This window comes from Syngnathus typhle, linkage group LG4 (genome assembly GCF_033458585.1).
Source record: "Syngnathus typhle isolate RoL2023-S1 ecotype Sweden linkage group LG4, RoL_Styp_1.0, whole genome shotgun sequence".
Classification (NCBI taxonomy): domain Eukaryota; kingdom Metazoa; phylum Chordata; class Actinopteri; order Syngnathiformes; family Syngnathidae; genus Syngnathus; species Syngnathus typhle.
The window spans coordinates 23949632-23971646 of NC_083741.1; the positions used below are offsets into that span (position 1 = coordinate 23949632).

The 22015-nt window shown below is 52.1% G+C and overlaps 1 protein-coding gene across 3 annotated transcripts in view; it reads left to right on the forward strand.

The window, feature by feature from the left end:
* The window catches only part of znf536 (zinc finger protein 536), a 117385-nt gene that overhangs the window by 51350 nt on the left and 44020 nt on the right, over positions 1 to 22015 (forward strand). For all 3 annotated transcript variants that reach the window (XM_061276492.1, XM_061276491.1, XM_061276490.1), the window contains one exon: positions 11050 to 13352. In XM_061276492.1, coding sequence (XP_061132476.1) covers positions 11051 to 13352 — 2302 coding nt within the window. In that variant the 5' untranslated portion in view covers position 11050. The remainder of the gene's footprint in view (positions 1 to 11049; positions 13353 to 22015) is intronic.

Here is a 22015-nt window from a genome sequence, read left to right on the forward strand (position 1 = left end):
GCAGGCAGGCAGGCAGGCAGGCCGGCTGGCAGGCCACAAAGCAGACTGTACCTTGACTGACACAAATGCAGGAAATGTCCTCTTTGAAATATTTGGCCGCCGGTGATTGACGGGCTGATGCAAGGACGGCGGAGCACTTGTGGCTCTGCTTTCCTTTGCGTTGACAACAGCGCGGTGGCTCGCTTTGTTGAGTGTGACGGGATGGGCCAATCTGTAGCTTTGAGTTGAGGCCGAAGGTTGCAAGCTACGAATGCACTTTGGAGTCAGTCACTTTGGGTTCTTTTCGTCAGCAACTAACCGAACCACAAAGCCTCCTCTTTCAGTGGTGCACGCTCGCGCCCCCTACCTCCCTCCCTCCCTCCCTCTCACTCATCCAGCGCCGCCGCTGCCGTGGCGCCACGCTCTTCTCCAGTTGCGGGACCCCCAGGTGCCTCCGGGCGCGCCCGGTGCCCAACGCCGCACTGCGCCTTTCAGCCGGCGACATCCACACAACTAATTGGAGTCGGGCTGCATGCATGTTTTCACTAAAGGCGCTCTTTAATTACATGCGAGCCGGGAATGAGTATTTTGGGAACGTGTGTGTGTGTGCGAGTGTGTGTGTGTGTGTGTGGCTTCAAACAAATGGAGCGCACCAAAGCAATATTTGTTTTGCCGTGGTGAACAGTTTGTACGTTAAAAAGCAAAAGCGTGCTTCCGGTCCTTGCGGAACTTCTGCTCCCAGCCTGGACCCTTTTTTCTTTTCTTCTCCCATCTTGCGCCGGTCCTGCTCATGAGAGCTTTATTAATAAGCGGGTGAATAATGTAAAGACTATTGTTTTCTCCCAGCTTTGTATTAATAAACATGAGTGAATTTATTGGCAATTCGGCAAAGCGTGATTAACGCACATTAATGTCGGGATATTGCTCAGTGTGCCCTGCAACACCGGGGCGGGCGGGCGGTTGGGCGTTCTGGCTGCCTGGCGGGCTGGCGGGCGCTCGTCCCGCCGCCGCCGCCGCCTCCGCACAACAACAAAAAAAACAAAAACATGAAATATTTATGGCGGGATATGAATGCTTTTGTAAAAGAAAATAGCAAGTTATTAATCCTCTGATTAACAACTGATTAACCTTTTTTATTAAACACGTGATCCGTGCACCATCGACTCCGGGATATGTCGTCTTGACTGCGCGGCGGAATAATTATTTTTGTGTCTTTTCTAATTGCAAAAAACGCATGGCTGAACTATAGGCGCGTGCGTGCGTGCGTGCGTGTGTGTGTCTTAAGGCTACACACACACACACACATGCGCGCATGAATAAGATGGAGGATAAAGCCCAAGTGCAAACATAATGAACAAAATTCCGGCGCGCTGGAGGAGAACAAGAGCCTAAATTTAGCCGGCGATCTGCTTAAAACAATGCCGTTTAATTCACATATCCGTTTATTGGGCGCGGGGCGGGAGCACGAGCGAGCGAGCGGCAAAGGCGGGATAAAAACAACACACAAAAAGAAGAAGAAAAAAACAAGTGTATTGAAGGACAAAACATGCGCTGCCAAGGCTCATCCCGCCGCTATTGTCTGCGTATTTTTAGTCGCCGTCAAGCCCAAAGACAATTATGACTTCCCCGCTCGGCAAATCCAGCCGCCCTTCTCATGTTTGGACTTAGTTATTTATTTGGCGCCATTGTTTCAGACGGGCTCAAGTACACTGGAGTTTATCGCAATCATCTATTTCAATTTGAGTGGCACAAAAGCATTAGGAGCTGGAATTAGGACGCGCTCGTCCTCTCGTAGTCCAGGTGTTCCTTCACAATGCGGCTCTAGCAGACGCGTGCGCAAAATGGCGCTCGGAATGAGTAACTGGCGTTATTGGAACCCGAACGGTGAAGCAGATGAATAGACAACGATGCTTGTGTGCATACGCCCCACCCTCCGTCGCCCAGCGTCGCCCGGCGTCGCCCGGCGTCGCGTACTTGGGCTTTGGATTGACTCATTTGCCATCTTGTTTGTTTTCCCACAATTGACCTTTCCAGGCCGGGACCCAACCACCCCTGCATGCTGGTGCTCAATCCCAATTTCTAAAAGTATTTCTCTATCTATTACACACGAGAAGGTGCATCACAATGTCCATGAAGCAAAAAGGCTTTGACATTCTCCTAATGTTGTATTATTAAAAAAAAGAACACACATATTTTTGAGTGTGGGGCCTGAAATGGATGCATGGCCTTTGCATTCATTTCAACGGGGAAAACCATCTGAGATTGTCTTGAGTTGCATGTGTGGTCACGGCACAAATCAAACTCGGCGTTTTTCAACCAATCTCATGGGCTCAATAAATGCATTCCTTCTTAGCGTGTCAAACATGCTTTTAACACAGTATGGCTTTGGATCCTGACAACTATTATAATTTGTACAAGTCGACACTTGGACTCTTCACATGCATTCCTTCACGTGAAATGACATTTCCATTCCCCCCCCCCACACACACACTATTTCTTTCCCCTCTCCATCTTTGGAATTTCTTCTTTTTTTTTTTTAAACATGACATTTTTGTGCTATCATCACAATGAATTAGTCTGATCTGAAAATATGCAGAAGGACATATGCCTTGGCCCACTTTCTGACAAGTGGCGGGTTCACATTCTGGTCATTTGCTCCGCGTGCGTGTGTGCGTGCGTGTGATTTCGGAAGCCGTTTGGACTTGCCAAGTACTTTTAGCAAGGTGGACTCTCCAGTAATTAAGAAAGAAGTATAAAGGTGCTTAATTCCACTTTTCTGACCATTTCTTCTTGTTTCAAGCGCGCTGTGGTGCAGGCAAACACACACACACACACACACACACACACACACGCACACACGCAAGCACGCACAGCCCAATTGTGCGTGGTGGTTTGTGCAGCGGCAGGTACGCCAATCCTAAGCTTCTTATTAGCAGTGTCGGTGTTGCACATGGTCGCTCGCGCCAGTCGGTCCAGTCCCGCTTTCGGGCCTTCCTTCAATGAGTCCTGATTGGACTTTTACTGCTGCCTGGGATTAGCCACAACTAGTAGTGTACCAAAAAGAAAAAAAAAGTTTTACTTTATTCAGTTGTTATTCTTTTTTTTATTATTTTTTTTTTATATATATATATATATATATATATATATATATATATATATACCATTTTGTAAGCACATCCAGCAACCCTCATTCACTGCCACAGACGATCGTAGACGTCAATTGCAATCCAAGTGTTCATTTTGTCGTTTTTCACCCAAAAACTCATTATTTGTCAGCCCAAATGAGATTTTAACACTAAACTAACTCCCTCTCTTTTATTCAACGGTGAGATGACTTTAAGTTCAATGTGAACATTGTTGCATCCTTCAAAAATGTGAATTTTTGTGTTTGCGCATTTCAAACAAACACGTCCAAATGTTGACGCAAGTGGGAGGAAGTCGCCCGGCGCTTCTTGGCCGCGGCGGCGTCTCGGTGACGAGGCGCTGAAGGCGCGCCTTTGTTTTCCCCAAATCGTCTCACTCGCCTCTAATGAGCCATTACGGCGTCTTTTGTTTTGTTTTTGGCGGGACGACGGCGGCGCTCGTCTTCAAAGCTCCTCGCCCGCCCGCCGTCAAAGCGTGTCTTCGGAGAAGTTAACGTAAACTTTGATTCCATTTCTTTGACTGCTTTGCTTGCGCCGCTGAGCTTTTCCGTCAAGGACGGTCGGCAATTTGAAAGAATGCGCGGCAAGAAGAGCGTCGGTTACGACAAATTTGAACAAACTCCTAATTCAGGCCTTTCTCTCCAGTTTTGACATTTTCAAGAGCCAATTAAGCAATGGGGGAAGCCGAGATGACTCTTGAGTAGACTTTGTCTTCATCACGGTCTTCACTTGACGTCATAAGGTGCTTGCAAACTTGTCCTTGGAGAATAGGAAAGTCACAGGCGTAACTGGCCGAGCCTAAATTTATTCATTTTTGTCAATATTTAAGTTTTTCTCCATCCTGACTTTATATTGATTATCATCCTATAGTAGGTTTTCTCAAATATTCGAACTTGGTTGATAAATAATTCACAATCTTGTCAACTTGTTTCCATTCACGTATACACGTATAGCATAGCGTATATTTGTTTTCATTGAGTGGGCAAAATCTCCAAATTGCCATTTCACACTTTGCGCCAGTCGTCGTGCTCGGAATCAAAGCGCCCGTCTGTCAGTGGCAACAAATCCGTTCAAGTTACGGCCCTGGTCATGTCACCTTGTCTAGCCTGCTGCTGCTGCTGCTGCTGCTGCTGCTGCTTGCGTTGCCCGTTTTGGCAAGCGAGGTCAAATAAAAAAGAAACCCCTTCGCCAGCTCGCAGCGGTGGAGTCGGACGGCGGCTTTAAGCGTGGATGCCGAAAAAGCCCAGATGTATTTTTTGCCAATGTATTATTCATGCGGGCTAATGCATTGTTTCTGTTTCTTTTTGTTGTCGGGCGGAAAGGTTGGCAGCTCGGCGTCTGCGCTGAAATGAGAAGTTTGAAAGACGCGGCGCTATCTCTCTATTTTGTATTTATACGGCTTATGTGTGCATGTGCGCGAGCGAGCGCTTTGAGAACGGCGGCGCCTTAAATGTTAAATGGGGGTTGAAGCCTGCCTGAACTAATTTGTAGAGCTTTGCACCGTGTTGACATTTAAATGCGATAAGAATAGCAAAGTGTAGCAGTCGACCTATTTTGAAGATGCCTTCCCGACGCGTCGGCATCAGGCGCGGCCTATAATTAATAAAAAAAGACAAGCTGAACCTTTGATTAGAATACCGACTCATAAACAGGCCGAGCGGGAGGAGGAGGAGGAGGGAGAAGAAAAGGGCTGACGAGAGGAGAGGAGAGGAGAGGAGAGGAGAGGAGAGGAGAGGAGAGGAGAGGAGAGGAGAGGAGAGGAGAGGAGAGGAGAGGAGAGGAGAGGAGAGGAGAGGAGAGGAGAGGAGAGGAGAGGAGAGGAGAGGAGAGGAGAGGAGAGGAGAGGAGAGGAGAGGAGAGGAGGAATGAGAGGAGGGAGGTGGAGGGTGGCACCTGCTCTTTGAGCCACATTGTGTTGGCTGGCTGGCTGGCTGCTGTGCGATCACATTACTCTGATCCTGCCTGGCTTGTTTGAGGAGGAGGCGGGGTAAAGGCGGGAGGAAGGGCTGCGGCGGCGGCGGCGGCGGGATCTGCCAAATCAGCATGCGAATAACAGCACATTGTTAACTTAATCAGATGCAGGAGGGGGTGGCTGAAGAAAAGACTCTTTTCTGTGCGCTGGCTGGCTGGCTGGCTGGGCGGCTGATGAGGGCAGGCAACATCGCGAGCGCACACCGACCGCCGGTGACGTGGGGGCGGGGCCGGCCGGCCGGCAAAACTTGCCCTGGCAAAAAAAATAATAATAATCAGTAATCATAAATTAGATGCGGTCTCAACGCCAGACGGTCTGCTGCTAATGTCAAAATGTCCGTGCGGGCCTTTTCCCACCCAAAACTAAAAACAACTTGCCCGTTCCGTTCCGTTCCGCACCTCATCAGAGCCACGTGTTTGTTTTGTGCGTTTCGTGCACACGAGGAGGCCGAGCGGAGCGCGTGCCGGCCGGCGCTTGTGCCTTGTTGTGGTGTCACGTGATGGATGGCGAAGGTCACTCTCTCGGGGTGGGAAAGAAAGAAATGCCAGATATGAAAAGCGTAGGACGCGCGGCGCTGGCGGAGCCCGAATGCCACAATGCCACAATGCCTGCCACAAGTGGCCTTTTGTCTTGGCCTCTGACCACTTGCCCCACTTTTGCACCCACCGACGGCAGCAGCTCCAGGCCTCTTCTTGGCCTCTGAGGCTGAGACCACTTTGTGGTCCTCCTTCGACTACTTGAAATTTCGGTTTCGGTTCTCATCCCATCCCGGTGGACGTTTTGCTAATGGTGACGCCGTGGCTTTTTCTTCCCGACGTCCCCGTGGAAACACTTTCAAACGCGCGTCTTCAAAGCTACGTGGGTTGTCAAGAGCGGTCGCCAGCCATCTGCTCTGATCAACCGCGATAGGAGAAGGGCCCCCCCCCCCCCTTTTGAGACCACGCCCCTCCAAAGTCAGTCAGTCAGCCAGCTAACTAACCAGCTAGCTCATTCGCTAGCTAGCGCTTGTATTTCACTCGCTTGTATTTTTCTCCAATTTGTCCGTTTTTCGTTTGACTTGCACTTTGAGCATGGGTTTGCCTGTTCTTTCCTTTGTTAACGGGTCCACATAACTCATCGCTGTCGAGGAAGCCTCCAGATTTCACGGTAACTTTTCAGAGCTGCGCGGGAAGTTGAGGTGGGCCTTATCAAAGATTGAAGACGCCAGCATGAAAGACGGACTTTGCTTTGTGGTTGAAGAGCATATGGGGAGCCTCTCTCTACCTGTGTCTTATCTACTCAAAAAGGAGGAGGAGGAGGAGGGAGACGCTGAGACATTGAAGAATCATTCAATTACCCCAAAATAATTACCTGACTGGCTTCCTGTAAGCAGCGCCGCTAATTAGCTGCCGACGTTTGTTTTAACGGATAAAAGCGCTGAGAGAGGAAGTCCCAAACTCCCTGCGAGGAGGAAGCCGAGCCGCCGCCGCCGCCGCCACGACGGACACATTGACAGACACGTTGCTCCCCGCCGTGGTGCCGCTAATTATTTCTGCCACAGTGAAAAGTCTCCTCTTAGCAAATGGAACCCTAACGTGGCGTGGAGGCACCTGTCACAACAACTCCTCCCACTTTAACGCCGCCGCCATTATGCAAAGCGCCGCCCGCCGTGAGGGAGAATGCAATTATTTGGGACATTTGTGGCATCGGCGCCACCTCCAGGAGCGGAGGGGGACCCGCGTCACATATCCAGTCAGATTCTCACACTTTTGATTTTGGTTGTTCCACTCTGGTGACTCGTCGGCCAGGAGGAGTAAGCTTAAAAATATATTATTATAAGAGATGAGATTTTGACTTTTGAGATCTATCTCAAAATGACAATGGATTTTTCTTTTAAAATGAATTTCGCTTTGCTAAAAAGGCAAATGAGAAACGTTAGTTTTGAGTACCATTTGTATCTGTGTTTGAAAATGCCCTTTGGAAAAATATTCTTGACGACAACGGCTTTTATTGTTGCTTCGGGACGACGAGCCTGCCATCGACTCATCCATTTGCAAAAGTGCTCGTCAAAGTTGTCGGAGACTCGGACGGGTTCCGCTATACGCTCCAAGTGGGGCCGCGACGGCAACGGGTTGACGTGACGTTTGTGCGTGTCGACTGGCTGGGCCTCTGCACGGCACGCTGATGGAAGGCGGCCAGCACTGCGGACACACTGCGGCCATTGTTTCCTTCATGGCCGCCGTGTTTGTTGTGTCCTTGTTTTCGGAATGATTTGACAGGAAGAAGAGTGTCGCGCACGCACACGGAGGCCGCACAAGAGCGTCATCGTGTTTTTGGGGGGATTGCCGACCTCTTTTAAAGACGGACAGAGCGGACAAGCCGGTGCTTGCTTTGACTCTGAATCCCAACGCGCTCTGCTAATGATTTGAAAGCCGTCTTTGCAAATATTTTGCGCTCCCTGAAGAAATGCTGCTTTTTGCGGCTGAGCTTCACCACGCACGCACGCACGCACGCACGCACGCGGCGGCGATGCTTATCAAGAAGCAAAGCTTTGAGCTGGCGGCCGTCTTGGGAAGAGGATTTGGCCAGCGAGGAACAATGAACTGTGGGAATCCGTTTGTCCCGCATTGATCTTCCTGCTGTGCCCCAACACACACACTCTCCCCTGCCCTCTCCACACACACACGCACACAGGTTTCTCAGTTCTCCCCGTAGAGTGTGTGCGTGTGTGAGCGAGGACGAGCCGTGAGAGGAAGTACCTGTTGATGCTCCACTGTGCCACGGCGGTGGTGACCAAGAGGAGGGAGGCGGGCGAGGCCCGGGACAGCGTTGAAGTAGAATGGCCAACTTTTTATCGACATACTCGCCAAACTTTTATGTTGCAAAGTCAAATGGGCTTCGCTACGTTTGTCAGTTGAGAGTCCTCCATCTTGTATAAGCGCTGGCAGCAGTCAGACAAAAGCCGAGGCCCTCGCAAAATGGCCGTTACCCACCACAATGGCGGCTCTCGCGTTTGTCTCTTTAAGACGGGAGTTCTGGGTTTACGGCGAACTCCCTGTCCCTTTTCACACAAGGATTCTAGACGTGGCTTTGTTTCAAAAGGTGCTCTCGTAGGTTTCCGTCAAACATCCCGCACGCTCAGCATGTGCAAATATGACGCCAATAGAAATGCGCAAATTGATCAGTCTCCCGGCCGAGCCGAGCCGAGCCGAGCGCTGCTCGCTTTGCCGTCAGTCGATGGCCTCGCTTTGGCGCACGCTCGGCACCCCCAAAAAAGAACAAAAAGCAGAAGCCGCTAATAGCTTTCCCATCGACTCAACAAGGCTCCAAAAGTTTGCCGGCGAGGCAAGGCGACGCTTTACTATATTCCGAAACTGTTTATTTCCGTATGAATTTATAATGAGCCTTTCTAATAGCTATCCCCACTATTGCCTTTGCTTCAATAATTGATATGGTTACAATTAGAGTGAAGCACATATAAATCCCTCATGCATTTGTGATGCCTGCTAATATTGATAAGACCCAATTGAACTGTGAGACAAAGCGCGTGCGTGGTGATGTGCGTGTCTCTCTCTCTCTCTCTCTCTCTCTCTCTCTCTCTCTCTCTCTCTCTCTCTCTCTCTCTCTCTCTCTCTCTCTCTCTCTCCCACCACCTGTCTGCACCTGAACACGTGCGTGTCTACTCTTGGTGTTGTTTTTAATGAGCGACGGAACAAAGTGCGTTCCGGTGTCAGGCCCGTAGCAGCGTCTGAGGCGCTAAACATGCGCCGGCCGGCCGGGCGGCCGTGTCTCTTAGAGGACATCCGCATATTGAATTGTTTTCTGTGTGTGCGCGCGTGTGTGTGATATGAGCAAAGGCTGGCTGGCTGGCTGGCTGAGGGGGGGGGGGGGGGGGGAGTAGCGGGATGGGGCGGGTGTCACATAAGAAATGTCCTTTTTAATCAGGAGGAAAAATATAAAATGAGTCGGGAGCAAGAGGCGCATATGAATGCAGCTCATTTGCATACGCTCGTCAGCCAGGATGCCTCGCTTAAAAACGCGCACGCACGCGGGCACGCACGCACGCACGCACGCAAAGTGGATTCGTCAGTTCATTTCACATGATTCCATTGTCTGTGTGCCTTTGTTGTATGTGGAAGATAAAGGCGGGCATCAAATTGGAGAAAAGGGCAGGGCTGCTATCTCGTCAAATGAGCAACAGCTCATCAGGCGACTTGAAATCACAGATTTTGATTCCAAAAGGCGGCGCGGCGCGGCGTGGCGTGGCGTGTGTGTGCGTCATTCAAATCAGCTCTCCTTCCACGCGAGCACGCACGCTGAATGATGGAGGCTGCCTGTCATGCGCACGCACGCACGCACGCACGCACTCACTCACTCCAAAGTTGCGACCCCGTGCTCGCTAACAATAATAATAATAATAATAATAATAAGGAAAGTAATCATATTCTCCGGGTAAATGGACTCGGGTGATATGTCAAATTGTTTGGGCTGCATTTTTAAACGGATCTGTCAGCACCCACTGAGCAGTCTATGAACAAGAGATTGCTTTTTGCTTGCCTTTGTCGTTTTTTGGAAAAGCACATGAATGTTGATTGTGCTTAAGAGGGGAAAAAGCGAGAGAGACGCTTGGAAATTCGGCTTCCATTTTGTTTGAGTTCATTGCTTGCAATTCTATTTGTTTTGACGATTGCTCATTGGGATCTTTCTGCCTTTTTCAACTCGTCAAAATGGATCAATGGGCGACGTGTTTCTTTTGAACCCAAACTCCTCATTGGAGCAATTGCGTCGAAAGGGACGTTTTCACAAATGCCGTGCACGAAAAGAAGAAGTCGGAGAGAACCGGGCGAGATTGTCCATTGCGTCCCGCGACGTGCTGCTTTTGTATCCGAGCGGCTGCGGCCGACTCACCGCGACGATTTGGCCTCCTCCCCCTCCTCCTCCTCCTCTTCTTCTTCTTCCTCCGCCTCGTGGCCGCCGTCTTTTCTTTTTTGGATGATTGCGCCACTGTTACCAGGCAGCGCCACTAATCAGCTTAATGAGACATTATACAATATTTTGTCGAGCAAAGCAAAAAGTCTGCTTATTGTTGGGCGTCTTTGACCCCGCCGGCAGCCGGGGGAAGCAAGCGAGAGAGCGCGCACGCACGCACGCGCACGCTCTGACGCCAACGTGTTTATACCTCTCCATCTGGACAGCAGATGGATGTGCATTTAAGGCTTTTATTTTTTATTGTGCCAACAAATAATCTTAGTCGTGATTATTAGTCTTTTCGTCCTTCTCAAACATTTGCATTTGTCAACTCAATATTCGGCTCATTGGGGACCTGGCGGGAACTATTTTCACGTCCCCCGTATTCCACGCAAAGGATGAAATCATTCTCGTCCGATTCCAACTGTTTTCCACGACCTTCTTCCCAAATAAATCTTCGGTTGAGCGTCAATTTCTCAGCATCGGCGCATAAATGGCGGCGGCGGCGGCGGCGTCGTCGTCGTCGTCGTCGTCGTCTTTCCTTTCCTCCTTTTCCCCGAATTCGACGGAAAGAAAAGTAGATATGGTGAGTCAGAGCGTTGTTGTCGGTTTAAAGCGCTATTTACTGCCAGCGTCCTAATTGCGGTCTCACAATGGCATCGCCGCCGCGTTCCATTAGGGCGCGTAATTGGCGCAATTCCGATAGGATGGGCACAAGTAGCCTAATTAAGCGCCGCTGGCTCAGTGTCGACAAGACTAATTATTAGGTCCAAAATGGTGGCGCTCTTTTCTTTTTTTTCTTTCTTTTTTTTTTTTTTTTGCATTTCAGCAACCCCGCGACATGTTCCACCAGTGCAGTTGGACACTTGATTAGGTACGCAGGCTCAATACAGATGGCTCGGCGCCCGATTCTGCCCGGGAGATTTTCACAAAGCAGTCGTGGCGGTCACTTCTTACTTTGAATTCAAGTGGAGTGCATGCCAAAGACTTTCCTTTTTGCTTTTCCAGGATGGAGGACTCCAGTTTGTGCCTCGGCATGTCATCGGCGGCGGCGGCGCCCGACGCCGAAGCCCACCTGAGCAGCGCGGTGCTCAACGGCCGCTACCCAATCAGCCAGAAGCTCCACCAGCTCACCGCCCAGCTGGGACACGCCTTCCCCGAGCTGCAGCGCCCGCAGCAGATCCCCGAAGAGAAAGCGGCGGCACCCCTGGACGAGAAGAGCCACCACGCCGCCCTGGCCAGCCAGCCCATCAGCAGCCAGATGGCGCTGTTGGCCAACCAGCTCAACCGCGACATGGACGCCGGCGCGCTGAGCGGCTTGAACGGCCGCGTCGACCTCCAGCAGTTCCTCAACGGCCAGAACCTGGGCATCATGTCCCAGATGAACGACATCGAAGACGACGCCCGCAAGAACAGGAAGTACCCGTGCCCGCTGTGCGGCAAGCGCTTCCGCTTCAACAGTATCCTGTCGCTGCACATGCGCACCCACACGGGCGAGAAGCCCTTCAAGTGTCCCTACTGCGACCACCGGGCGGCTCAGAAGGGCAACCTGAAGATCCACCTTCGCACCCACAAACTGGGCAACCTGGGCAAAGGCCGCGGCCGCGTCCGCGAGGAGAACCGGCTGCTCCACGAGCTGGAAGAGCGAGCCATCCTGCGGGACAAGCAGATGCGAGGAGGCGGCGGCGCCGGCGCCCTACTGCAAGCGGCGGCGGCGGCGGCGCGCGAGCCCCACGTCGGCCTCAACAGCGGCGCCAACGCCCTGCAGCAGCAGCTGGGCTCGGCCTGCGGCCTGCCGCCCCCGCCGGGCCTGGCCGCTCCGGAGGCGGCCTCGCAGCCGTCTTCCTCGCCCAAGCCGTCCGGGGCCCAGGAGGAGCAGGCCCTCAACCCGGCGGCGGGCTTCCGTTGCACCTTCTGCAAAGGCAAGTTCAAGAAGCGCGAGGAGCTGGAGCGCCACATCCGCATCCTGCACAAGCCGTACAAGTGTACGCTGTGCGAGTTTGCCGCCGCCCACGAGGAGGAGCTGATCAGCCACGTGGAGAAAGCCCACATCACTGCGGAGAACACGCAGGGGCAGGGGCCCGGCGCAGCGGGCGGCACGCAGATGGCCACCGAGTTCCGCTGCGACGTGTGCGGCCAGGTCTTCAGCCAGGCCTGGTTCCTCAAGGGCCACATGCGCAAGCACAAGGACTCCTTTGAGCACTGCTGCCAAATCTGCGGCCGCCGCTTCAAGGAACCCTGGTTCCTGAAGAACCACATGAAGGTCCACCTCAACAAGCTGGCCATCAAGAGCAAGCCGCCGCTGCCGCAGCCCAGCGAGCAGGACGTGGCGTCCGTCAACAGCATGAGCAGCCTGGCGCAGGAGGCCCACGCCAACCTCTACTCCCGTTACATCTCCTGCCTTCAGGGAGGCTTTCTGGCCCCGGCGGACAAGCAGGCTCTGAGTGAGCAGCACCAAATGTTGGCCAAGGCCATGAAGGAGAAGGAAATGCTCGTCGGCAAGCTCCTGGGCCCCATGGCGGCGGCAGGAATGGCCCACGGCCTGGGCGACAACGACAAGCGCTCCCTCCTGGGTTGCCTCAACCTGGTCCCGCCTCTCAAGTCCAGCTGCATGGAGCGGCTGCAGGCCGCCGCCAAGGTGGCCGAGATGGATTCCCTCAACAGCTACCAAGCCTGGCAGATCATGGCTCGCGGCATCGCTATGGACCGTGTGTGGCCCAAGGAGCAGCAGCAGCAGCAGCAGCAGCAGCACCGCGCCAGCCCCGGGCAAGATGACGATGTGGCCGGCGCCGCCGCCGCCGCCGCCGCTGCTCTGTCCTTCGCCCAGGAAAAACAAGACTTTACTCTCATGGCCTCCACGGACGGATCCAAGAAGCAGCTCTGCGAGGCCCTGCAGGGCTCCAAGGCTGCCGAGGCCAGGGGCTTTGACCTGATGGCGCACCACGTCACTGGCACCGAGACTCCCGGCGGTCTGTCCGGCTTGGGAAACCCCAACGCCGACTACGGTCTCTCAAACCTGAAGGACAAGCCTTCGGAGTGCCCCGACTGCGGCCGGGTTTTCCGAACCTACCACCAGATGATCGTCCACTCCCGCGTGCACGGCAAGGAGCGTCGAGGCGCCGAGGAAGCTCTCCAGCAGCAAGGCGTGGACGAACGGCGCGGCTCGGCCAGCGACCCCGAGTCCCAGTCCATCAGTCGCTCCACCACCCCCGGCTCCTCCAACGTGACCGAGGAGAGCGGAGTTGGAGGCGGACACTCGCAGACGGGAAGCGTCCAGGACGACAGCCCGCATCCCTCGTCACCTTCCTCGGGTAAGACCGGCCGGCGACTGCGCTGCTTTTTCATTTCTCATTTTTGGGCTTAAGAATGGACGAATGATTGGCGGGAAGGTGGAGGGTGTTGTTTTGGGCGGTTTTGAACGTCATTGCCAATGCGCCTACGACAGCGTTCGCCTTGGCAATTGTGAGGCTCGCTGTACAATGCGGCCCCAACGTTCACGCTTGGTCGTGTTGTGACGAAGCCTTTGTTTTTTTTCCTGTTTTGTCCGGCAACGACAGCACATTCTTCTCATAGTGCCGATACTTAACGCGACGGCGGCCGTCCGTCTAAGTGCACGTTTATGGGGATTACGCACGGCTCGACGCGGGCGATTACACGACTTTTTAAAGGTAACTTTGGCGAGCTCCTCGGGGCAGCCGAGGAAACGCGAGCGCGGTAATTAGGTCACGACTGCGCGATAATCAGTCAGTTTAAGCTAAACAAGACACTAATTAAAGATATACATATAAAGCAGGTCAAAAAAACGTTGAAGTTAATTTGCCAAAGCCCGCATGTGCTTTTAAGTCTTTGGAGAGAAATATAAATATAAATATAAATGAGAGCGTCTTAGCTTAAGGCTGTAAGCAACTTAATTCCACCAGTGGAGATGAAATTGTTTATTTATTCACAGAGGCATGAAGTCCTTATCACAGGCGTGTAGTGTGATGGGTTTGTACACGGGATGGGCGATGTTTATTTTAATCTAAGAAATAATAACACACGCACACACACACACACACACACATACTTACCCCCCACCCCCCCACCCCAATTAGGAATTAATGAAAATGAGCACGAGATAAAAAGCTATTTTCTTTATAGAGACTATTAAACACAACACTTTCTCAACAGGCTGGGGGTGTCGCCGACATAATTAGCTGCTGAATTTTAATGCGCTGGCTTTGAGTCTTTTTCTCGTGTTGTGTTAGCGTCCGTCGCTAAAAAAATAAATAAAATAAGCCAGCACAAAGGGAAGTTAAGATGGCACATTTGAATGTTGGATTAAAAGACACAAGCCCAAAGACATTGTCATCACTGCATCAAAGAATACGGCCTCAGTGCTGACGTCACACACGATCCAGTTCTATTCCTTGTTTGGCACGCTCGAACATGGCGAATAAAAACTCTTGAATCTTGAACTCTTCAATTTCAATAGTGCCTTCACAAGAGCTGTGGCCGTAACAAAGTGATTTTCAGAAACAAATCAGTACAACACATCAATCAGTACAACAAACATGCAAAAATGCATTTTAGCTGGTAACAAAAACAAGAACGCAAACATTCAACTTGTGACTTGTGCTAGCATGAACTAAAATAGCCCTTTAATTGCATGAATGTCACACCAGTGGTGTCATTGGTGTAAAATGCGCTCAGGTCGCTCACTGAGCTGCTAATGACCAACAAACAGTAACAAAGACTGTAGTTGTATAGCAATAGCATTAGCGTATCCGGCTGGTGACTTGATAGCCGTCCTAGCGCAAGCTAAATATTGCCCTTTACAAAGTGACCAATTGTTTGGCGCCAAGCACCGGTGCCTATCCGGTTGCTTTGCTAATGGGAGCTAATGACGCTTTTGCTCATGTTCAAATTGTCTTCTTTTTAATCCAAACGTGCCAATATTGCAAACTAGCGTCATTGTGCCGATAGGTCTGTGTGCTAGCTGTGTGCCGATATCCTGGACATTGAGACCCATTGATCTGTGTTCCAGTCGATCGATCGACCGACCAATCTATCAATCAATCGATGATGCCGTATCTGAGGAGCATGCTGTTATTTATTTTTTGATATGGAAGGAACTTGGGTGGTGAAGTGATTGCAAACGTGACAACCTGTTTCGTAATTTGACAAGTATGTCATTTGTGAGAAGAAATCATGTCGGAAGGTGTCGCTCCTCTTGTGTGCGTGATTCTGCGCGCCGCTCCAACTCCCTCCTAATGCTCGGAAAGCCCAATTACAGTCATCGACGATGACTTGTCGAGTGTGAACGGAGGTCAAGGCATTTCCAAACAAGGTTGAGGGACCTCCGACACGCCTTTTGTTCCTTTTTGTTTGCAACTTGCTTGCAAGACCTTTCACTTAAGACAAACTTGCCCAAAAGTCAACCTTAAAAGACCGGCGGGCCGTAACGGCTCCTTTCCGAGCGCCTCTGCAAAGCCCCTCCCACCTGTCTGTCGGAAATAGCGGCCACGCAGCCAACATGGCGGCGAGGATTAGCCGCGCGGCTCAAACAAACAAGGCCAGCGAGCGAGCGAGCGCTAGACTGTGTAAACGTGACTCAGCGCCCCAGGTTGTGAAGGCAGCGGAATATTCAGCGTTACACACGCTTGCGTGTGCTAAGTGTCGCCGTGTAATTAATACGTCATTAACAGGCCACTGGAGTGGATTGAGAGTACGTCATGACTTTGCATTCCGACTCCTGCACGCACGCGCATACTTCAGCAGCTCGTGGCACTTAAAGAGGAGAAAACACATCGGGCTTCGTAGTTTGATTTTCTTTATGAACAGTACCGATTTTATATCTGTAAATGAAGTGCGTGCGCACGTTCGGTGACAGAAAAGATTTTTCTTTCGTCGGGATTTGCTGCTGTGAAGTGTCAGCAGAGTGCAATGTGTCGCTTGGTGTTTGAATGCGTGTGTGTGTTTGCATCATTTCTGTGCGTGCATGCATGCGCTCGCTCGCACGAGGTCAGGGCGCCCGCCGCTTGCGTCTCTGCCGGCTGATAATAAACTTGTATTGAATGGTGTTAATTGTCAGCGTGTCGCTGTGATTGACGCCGGGCGGATCAAAAGTGCTATTTTGCTTTGAAAGGCTGATTTCTTCTTCTTCTTCACTTGATTTGATTCGCTGCGCTGCCTTTCTCCGCTTTGCCTGCTGCAGCTCTCTTGTGCACTTTGTAAATGTTGCCCGTGCTGGGAATTAGCCCGGTCCTTTTTACATCCTGTAAAATTCCCATTGTATTCCGACAACGTGCCTTTGATGGAGGCCAAACGTTCCCGCCAGCCCGACCGCCAGCCCGCGCCGGCCGGCCGGCCTCATCCTCATGAAACATTTATCGGCCCGTTTTATGTCCTAATGATGGCGTTAGCGTTCCCCGCTGGCTTGTGAAGCCGGGATGGGTCGGAATGGGATGGGGGGGGGACCGTGACGTGTTGTCACGTGACGCCAAAACATAGCTTCCTACATTACACCTGGAACAACACGTACACACACACACCAGGTATGACGAGGCCAAATCGACATCATACATGATCCTAATTTGAAGGCAATACGGTAGAATGGAATCGAATGGAATTGAATTGAATGGAAAGAAATGGAGTCGAATTGATTCGAATCGAATAGCGTCGTCAATGGCTGACATTGTGGAGTCGAGGTGACTCGCGGAAGACGACGTTTCCAGGGAAGTGGAGCTGCTTGGTGAGGGAAAAGTTGAAAAAAAAAAAATCAACACAGGCACAAATGGGACACATAAATTAGCATGGCAGTCGCGCAGCAAGTGTTGGAGAACGTTGACGCCACATGGACGCGCGCAGATCGGGCAGGCGACAGCGTGCACTTTAAAATCTCCACGCGGAATATTGTCGTCGATCAGACAAAAGCAAATGAAATGGCAAAGTTTCCCCAATGACCTCCTCGCCATCTTTTATTTGCGCCCCGTCATGAGCTGGCCTTTTCCTTTGCGTCGCGTGTTGACCTTGTTAGTCGTTGTTCGATAAATGCGTCGGAAGCCACCGCCCATTCGGGCAATTTTAAACGACTTTTACTTTGCCGTCGTCGTGCAGTTGCGTGAGTCACTTGGATACGCTGCACTTCCGTGTCTGGACTATTTGAGGTCATCCCTGAACAGTAGATGGTGGGCTGGCTTTGTATGAATTTGGCCGCCGCGAGGACGCTGAAGCAGTGGGAGCATATGTTGACCTTTCCCTCATTAAAAATGGAGAAGCTGACATGTGACACCGACCGCCACGGAGCAACCTCGCTCGCTCGCTCGCTCTCTCCCTCTCTCTCTCTCTCTCCCCCTCGCTCTCCCCTCTGTCTGTCTGTCTGTCTGTCTGTCTGTCTGTCTGTGTGTCTGTCTCTCTCGCCTTCATCTTCTTCACCCCCCCCCCCCCCCCTCCTCCTCTTGAGGCCTTTGACAGGTCACATAAAAGTCTTTTGTGTCAACATCAGGGCGCTGACATGACAAATGTGACATGAGAAATGTGCTCGCCCGCCCGCCGCTATCTCCTCATCACAAAGACAAGAGAGCGAAAGAGAGAGCGGGCGAGGGAGGGAGGGAGGGAGGGAGGGAGGGAGGAATTAAGTCCAGGGATTAAGATCTCGGAGCTTTCTTCACCCCCCACGCCCCCCCCGCGCCACATTCCAATTGTTCTTAAAATATTTGGCAATGTCAATTAGTAAGTGAGCAGAGCCTGGCTGATGAACACAATTTTCCAGGCGGCTGAGCGCACTATTGTTGTGGAGCGAGCGCCACATTTCCGAGGTCATTATCATTCCCCGTTAGCCGTGCCCAGCTGCTCACCCCGCGCTCCAGCCAAACGCCGCTCTTCTCCCTGCCTCCCTCCCTCCCTCCCTCCCTCCTCTTCACGCTCGCCAGTCCACCCATGGAGGGGAGGGAGCTCGCAGAGAGCAAGGGAAGACGGGAAAGGTTGGCGAGCAGGGTCGGCCGCTACGTTTCACTCCGCTATCGACGACTCGCAAAGTCACTCCCAATAAGCGGCGTACGAGCCTGAGAGTGAAAGCACCAAATGGAACACTCTTGCTCCCGAGTAGGGTCATGCGACTCTGTGCATGTGTGTGTGGGGGGAGGAATTAACTAATTGGGCACCATTTGTTTTTTGTTTTTCACGACCTAAATGTGTTTTGTGGAAAGGAGTTGACAATTCATATCCATGCCACGGCGACGTCATTTGTGGGGCTCCCATTCAAAGGTCCGGTCCAGCTATGCTCGACGGCGTACGACGGCGCTCATGGGAAATCTCGTCTTTGCGCCCATCGGGAGCCTCCTCCTCCTCCTTTTTCCCTTGAACTTAACGCACTCAAAAGGCAACTTTTCTCACGCTGGCTCGCCCCATGCCCTTTTTGCCTCCCGCACGACCCCAAGTGAGTCCAACGTGAGCGAGCGAGCGAGCGGCATGAAAGCTGCGCAGCTGCCAAGCGTCCCGGTCCCCGTCCCCAGTTAGCGGGCATCCAGCTGTCGGAGAATCTCCCGGCCCGGCCGGCCATATGGTGACGGACGGCTGCTGCGTGAGACGCGAGCAAATGGCAAAGTGGTAGATGTCATCAACAGCGCTAATACGCAGACCTCCGAGCGACGCCTTGGCGGCTCGGAGCAGGACCTCCCGTTGGAGACGGCCAAGCTGCCGTGGTGCAATTGTCCAACGAGGCTCACTTTCCATTGAAATGTGGCTCGCGGTGCTTGCTTGCCACACTTGTAATGAGCCAGTCCTGGGCTTGTTATCCATCCTATTGCTCAGTGGTTTGGGACTCGCACCCGAACGTGGTTCAATTCCTGAATGGCCTCTGGACTGGGCCCGCCCCTTTTTTTGCGAACCAAGTGCTTCTTGACTCGGCTCTCTTGACTTGATTCTTCACTGCTCCTTGAGTCCGTTTCTGACTCAGTGAAGTCAAACCCAGCCATGACTTTCGGCATTTTCTGCTTGACTTTATTCTAAATGTTGGGATCTCGACTCCATTCTTGACGCAGACGTGATTAGCGGCGCCGCTGTCGTCGTGTTTGGCTGAGCGGAGACAAGATTGTTCTCGAGTCTGCTCTCGATTCCTTCCGGGACTCGTTCCTTTGCGTCCATGTCGATTGACTCCTGAGCCCGCTGTTGAACCATGTCCGACTCTTGTTGAGACAACTGCAACTGTTTTTGGGCTGGATCTCGACTCGGTTCTTAGCCTGCCCCTGAACTTTGGTCTTAACTCAGTTCTTGACATGCGCTGTTTTTATGTATCTCCGCCGGCAGGAGAACATCATCACGCCTCTCGGCGTGATCGTTGCGTCCTGACTTGCTGTACATTCATATTTCTGAAATATTTTTCGCAGAACACAGTGATCACCACGCCATCGTTGATAGGTGTTTTTTCTTTTTGCCGCTGAAGCGGTAGAGACTGACAAAACGTGATTGTAATTTTCCCGCGGATGATTACGCTACGAAAGCATCCGCCGCGTTTGGGACAAATGTCGTACGACACCTTGTCAAAAACTTTCTTTGTTGATCTCCCGGCGAGGAAGACGATGAGTTTGATGATGGATGACGATGGCGACGGCTCTTCCTCGGTCTTCAGTCCTCGGGCGGGCGGAAGTAGTCGGCGACTTCATTGGCGACGGATGAAAAGCAGCTTTTTGTCGTCAGCCCCGCCCGCACACTCTTGAAATATGACTTTGACCTGACAGAGGGAATTAAAAGTCTGCTAATGTCACGTGCTTTGATGGCTCGTCTCAATGCGGGCGGGCGGGCCCGGGCCGTCACGCCGGCAGATTTTTATCAACGCCAAGGTTATTACATTTCAACAATGTGACAATTAAAAATGCCTCCATCAACTTGAAAAGAGCGCATGCAGAAGCCACGCAAACATTTTCAGCTTTTGTGTGGAATCAACTTTCTTCTCCTTGAAAACAGAGTGCACCAGCAGCTCCTGTCAGAACCTGTTGCCAGTCTCGCCATCCAGAACATCTTCAGCTTCTGTCACGCATCTCGCCCATAAGGTGGCGAGAACATTCTTACAAAGAGAGAAAGAATCTTGCAAAATGCTCCTTACAAAGAAAAGAAAATCTGGCCAAATGCTCCTTACAAAGAAAAAAACTAATGTTCCAAAATGCTCCTTACCAAGAAAAAGGAAATCTTGCAAAAACTTGTCTTTGACAAAGGTTCTGAAAGTCCAAATCTGATGGCTGATGGCGTGCGTAAAGATTTCTCAGCGTTGTAAATCTAATTGCGCCAAGCAGGCAAAGTGCCGGAACGGCTCTTAAACGCGTCAGCCATCGACCCGAGCGGAGAATCCGACGGGCAAACTTTTGTCCTGACGTTGATTGGCGGGATAACTCGATCAAGATTAATTGATCAGAGGGCGACGCTTCTGATCTGCTTTTAATCTCGCCGGTTACCGTGGCGACGCAAGGGGGCTGAAGTTGCTTCAAAAGTCACTTGGCTTGACTTTTGCCCCCCCTCCCATCCCCGTTGCTTCGCCTCAGAGGATCTGCAGAGGAGATTTCAAAGGACTACGATGGGAGGGCTGCTCAATTGTTTATTGATTTTATAATAGGCTTAGTGCAAGGAATAAAGCGGGGGCTGGCGGAAGGGCAACGTGGTCACGGCGAGGCGGCGTGACAAACAACAGGTAACGCAAACGCCGCGTTATTGCCTCCAGTCCCGCTCACGTTATCTCCCGCTTAAACCAGTAGCGACATAATCGCTGCGCGAGCTCGCTCACCGGCGGGACGGGGCGGGGCGGGGCACGGCCTGCCTGCCCGGTGGCCCGCCCGCCTGCCTGGGAAAACGTTTCTGCCAGGAATGGCGCTTATGTCACCCAGGGTGCCTTCCATTATAGGCCAAAGCATTTACATTGGGCCAATTAACAGCTCGGATGCTTCTCCTTTTTTCAACAAGAAAATGTTGAGAGAATAAAAGGGCCGAATGAAAATGGTCACGGAGCGACCCCGGGAAAAGGTGGGCTCGTGCCATCTAACGAGGCGCCAGCCACCAACGCTTTGTATATGATATCTCCGGTGATGGCTGTGATATATGGATGCTAACACTAATTAGCTCATTTTGTTTGGGGCGCAGCGCTCATTAAAAACCCAGTAGGGCCATTAAAGTTAGCGTCCCCCCAAACCGCCGCCGCCTCGCCTCGCCTTTAATAGCCGCCGCCGCCGCCGCCGCAGGTTGTTGATTTGTGGGATCGCTGTCGCTCGCCGTCACCGCTTGCTCTTCCCAAAGCAAGATGAGCGGGGGGGGGGGTGCTTGTTCGTGAGCTTTGCGCGCCGGCGTCGCCGTAATGCCGACAAACCGGCAATTGAGCGCCATAAGGCGGCCTGCCGGGATTAGGCGAGCAGGTGTAGCACGGGCGCTAACAGATAGAGCACAAAGCCCGCTTGTCTGGTTTGCTCCCGGGGGGGCCCAAGCTTCCGATCTGCCAACACGTTCCGGTGTGCAAACAAGACGACTGTCATCGTGTTTCAGTCTGCCGCTCGCTCGCTAGCTCCTCCAGGGCCGTGCCTAGCATGACAAACGCTTCCGTTTGGTGCGGAAGGTACCGACCCACACGCTGCACGGTCAATCTGTGTACCTTTTGACAGCAAGTCTGCCATATTCTTTGAAATCCCATCACAAAGGAAACCACAAAGTTTTTGTTTCTTATTTTTTCTTCTCACTTTGGACCAAGGAAATGGGAAGACACGTGGCTCGTTCCGCCGTGTTGCATTTTTCTTTTTTTTTTTCACGAGCCGCTCCGACGCCGCTCCGTATGGTCTGAAATGAGTCGCTAGCCGGCGGGACCACGATTCCTTTCAAAGCCAATCGACGCTGATTGTCCTTTAACGGTGATCCGGCACATTACGTATGCACAGTGGCTGCCATTCACCATGCGCAGCGGGCGGTCCGGCTTGTTCCGGAACATTCTGTGCCGATAAAAGGCTTCAAGAACCTTCGC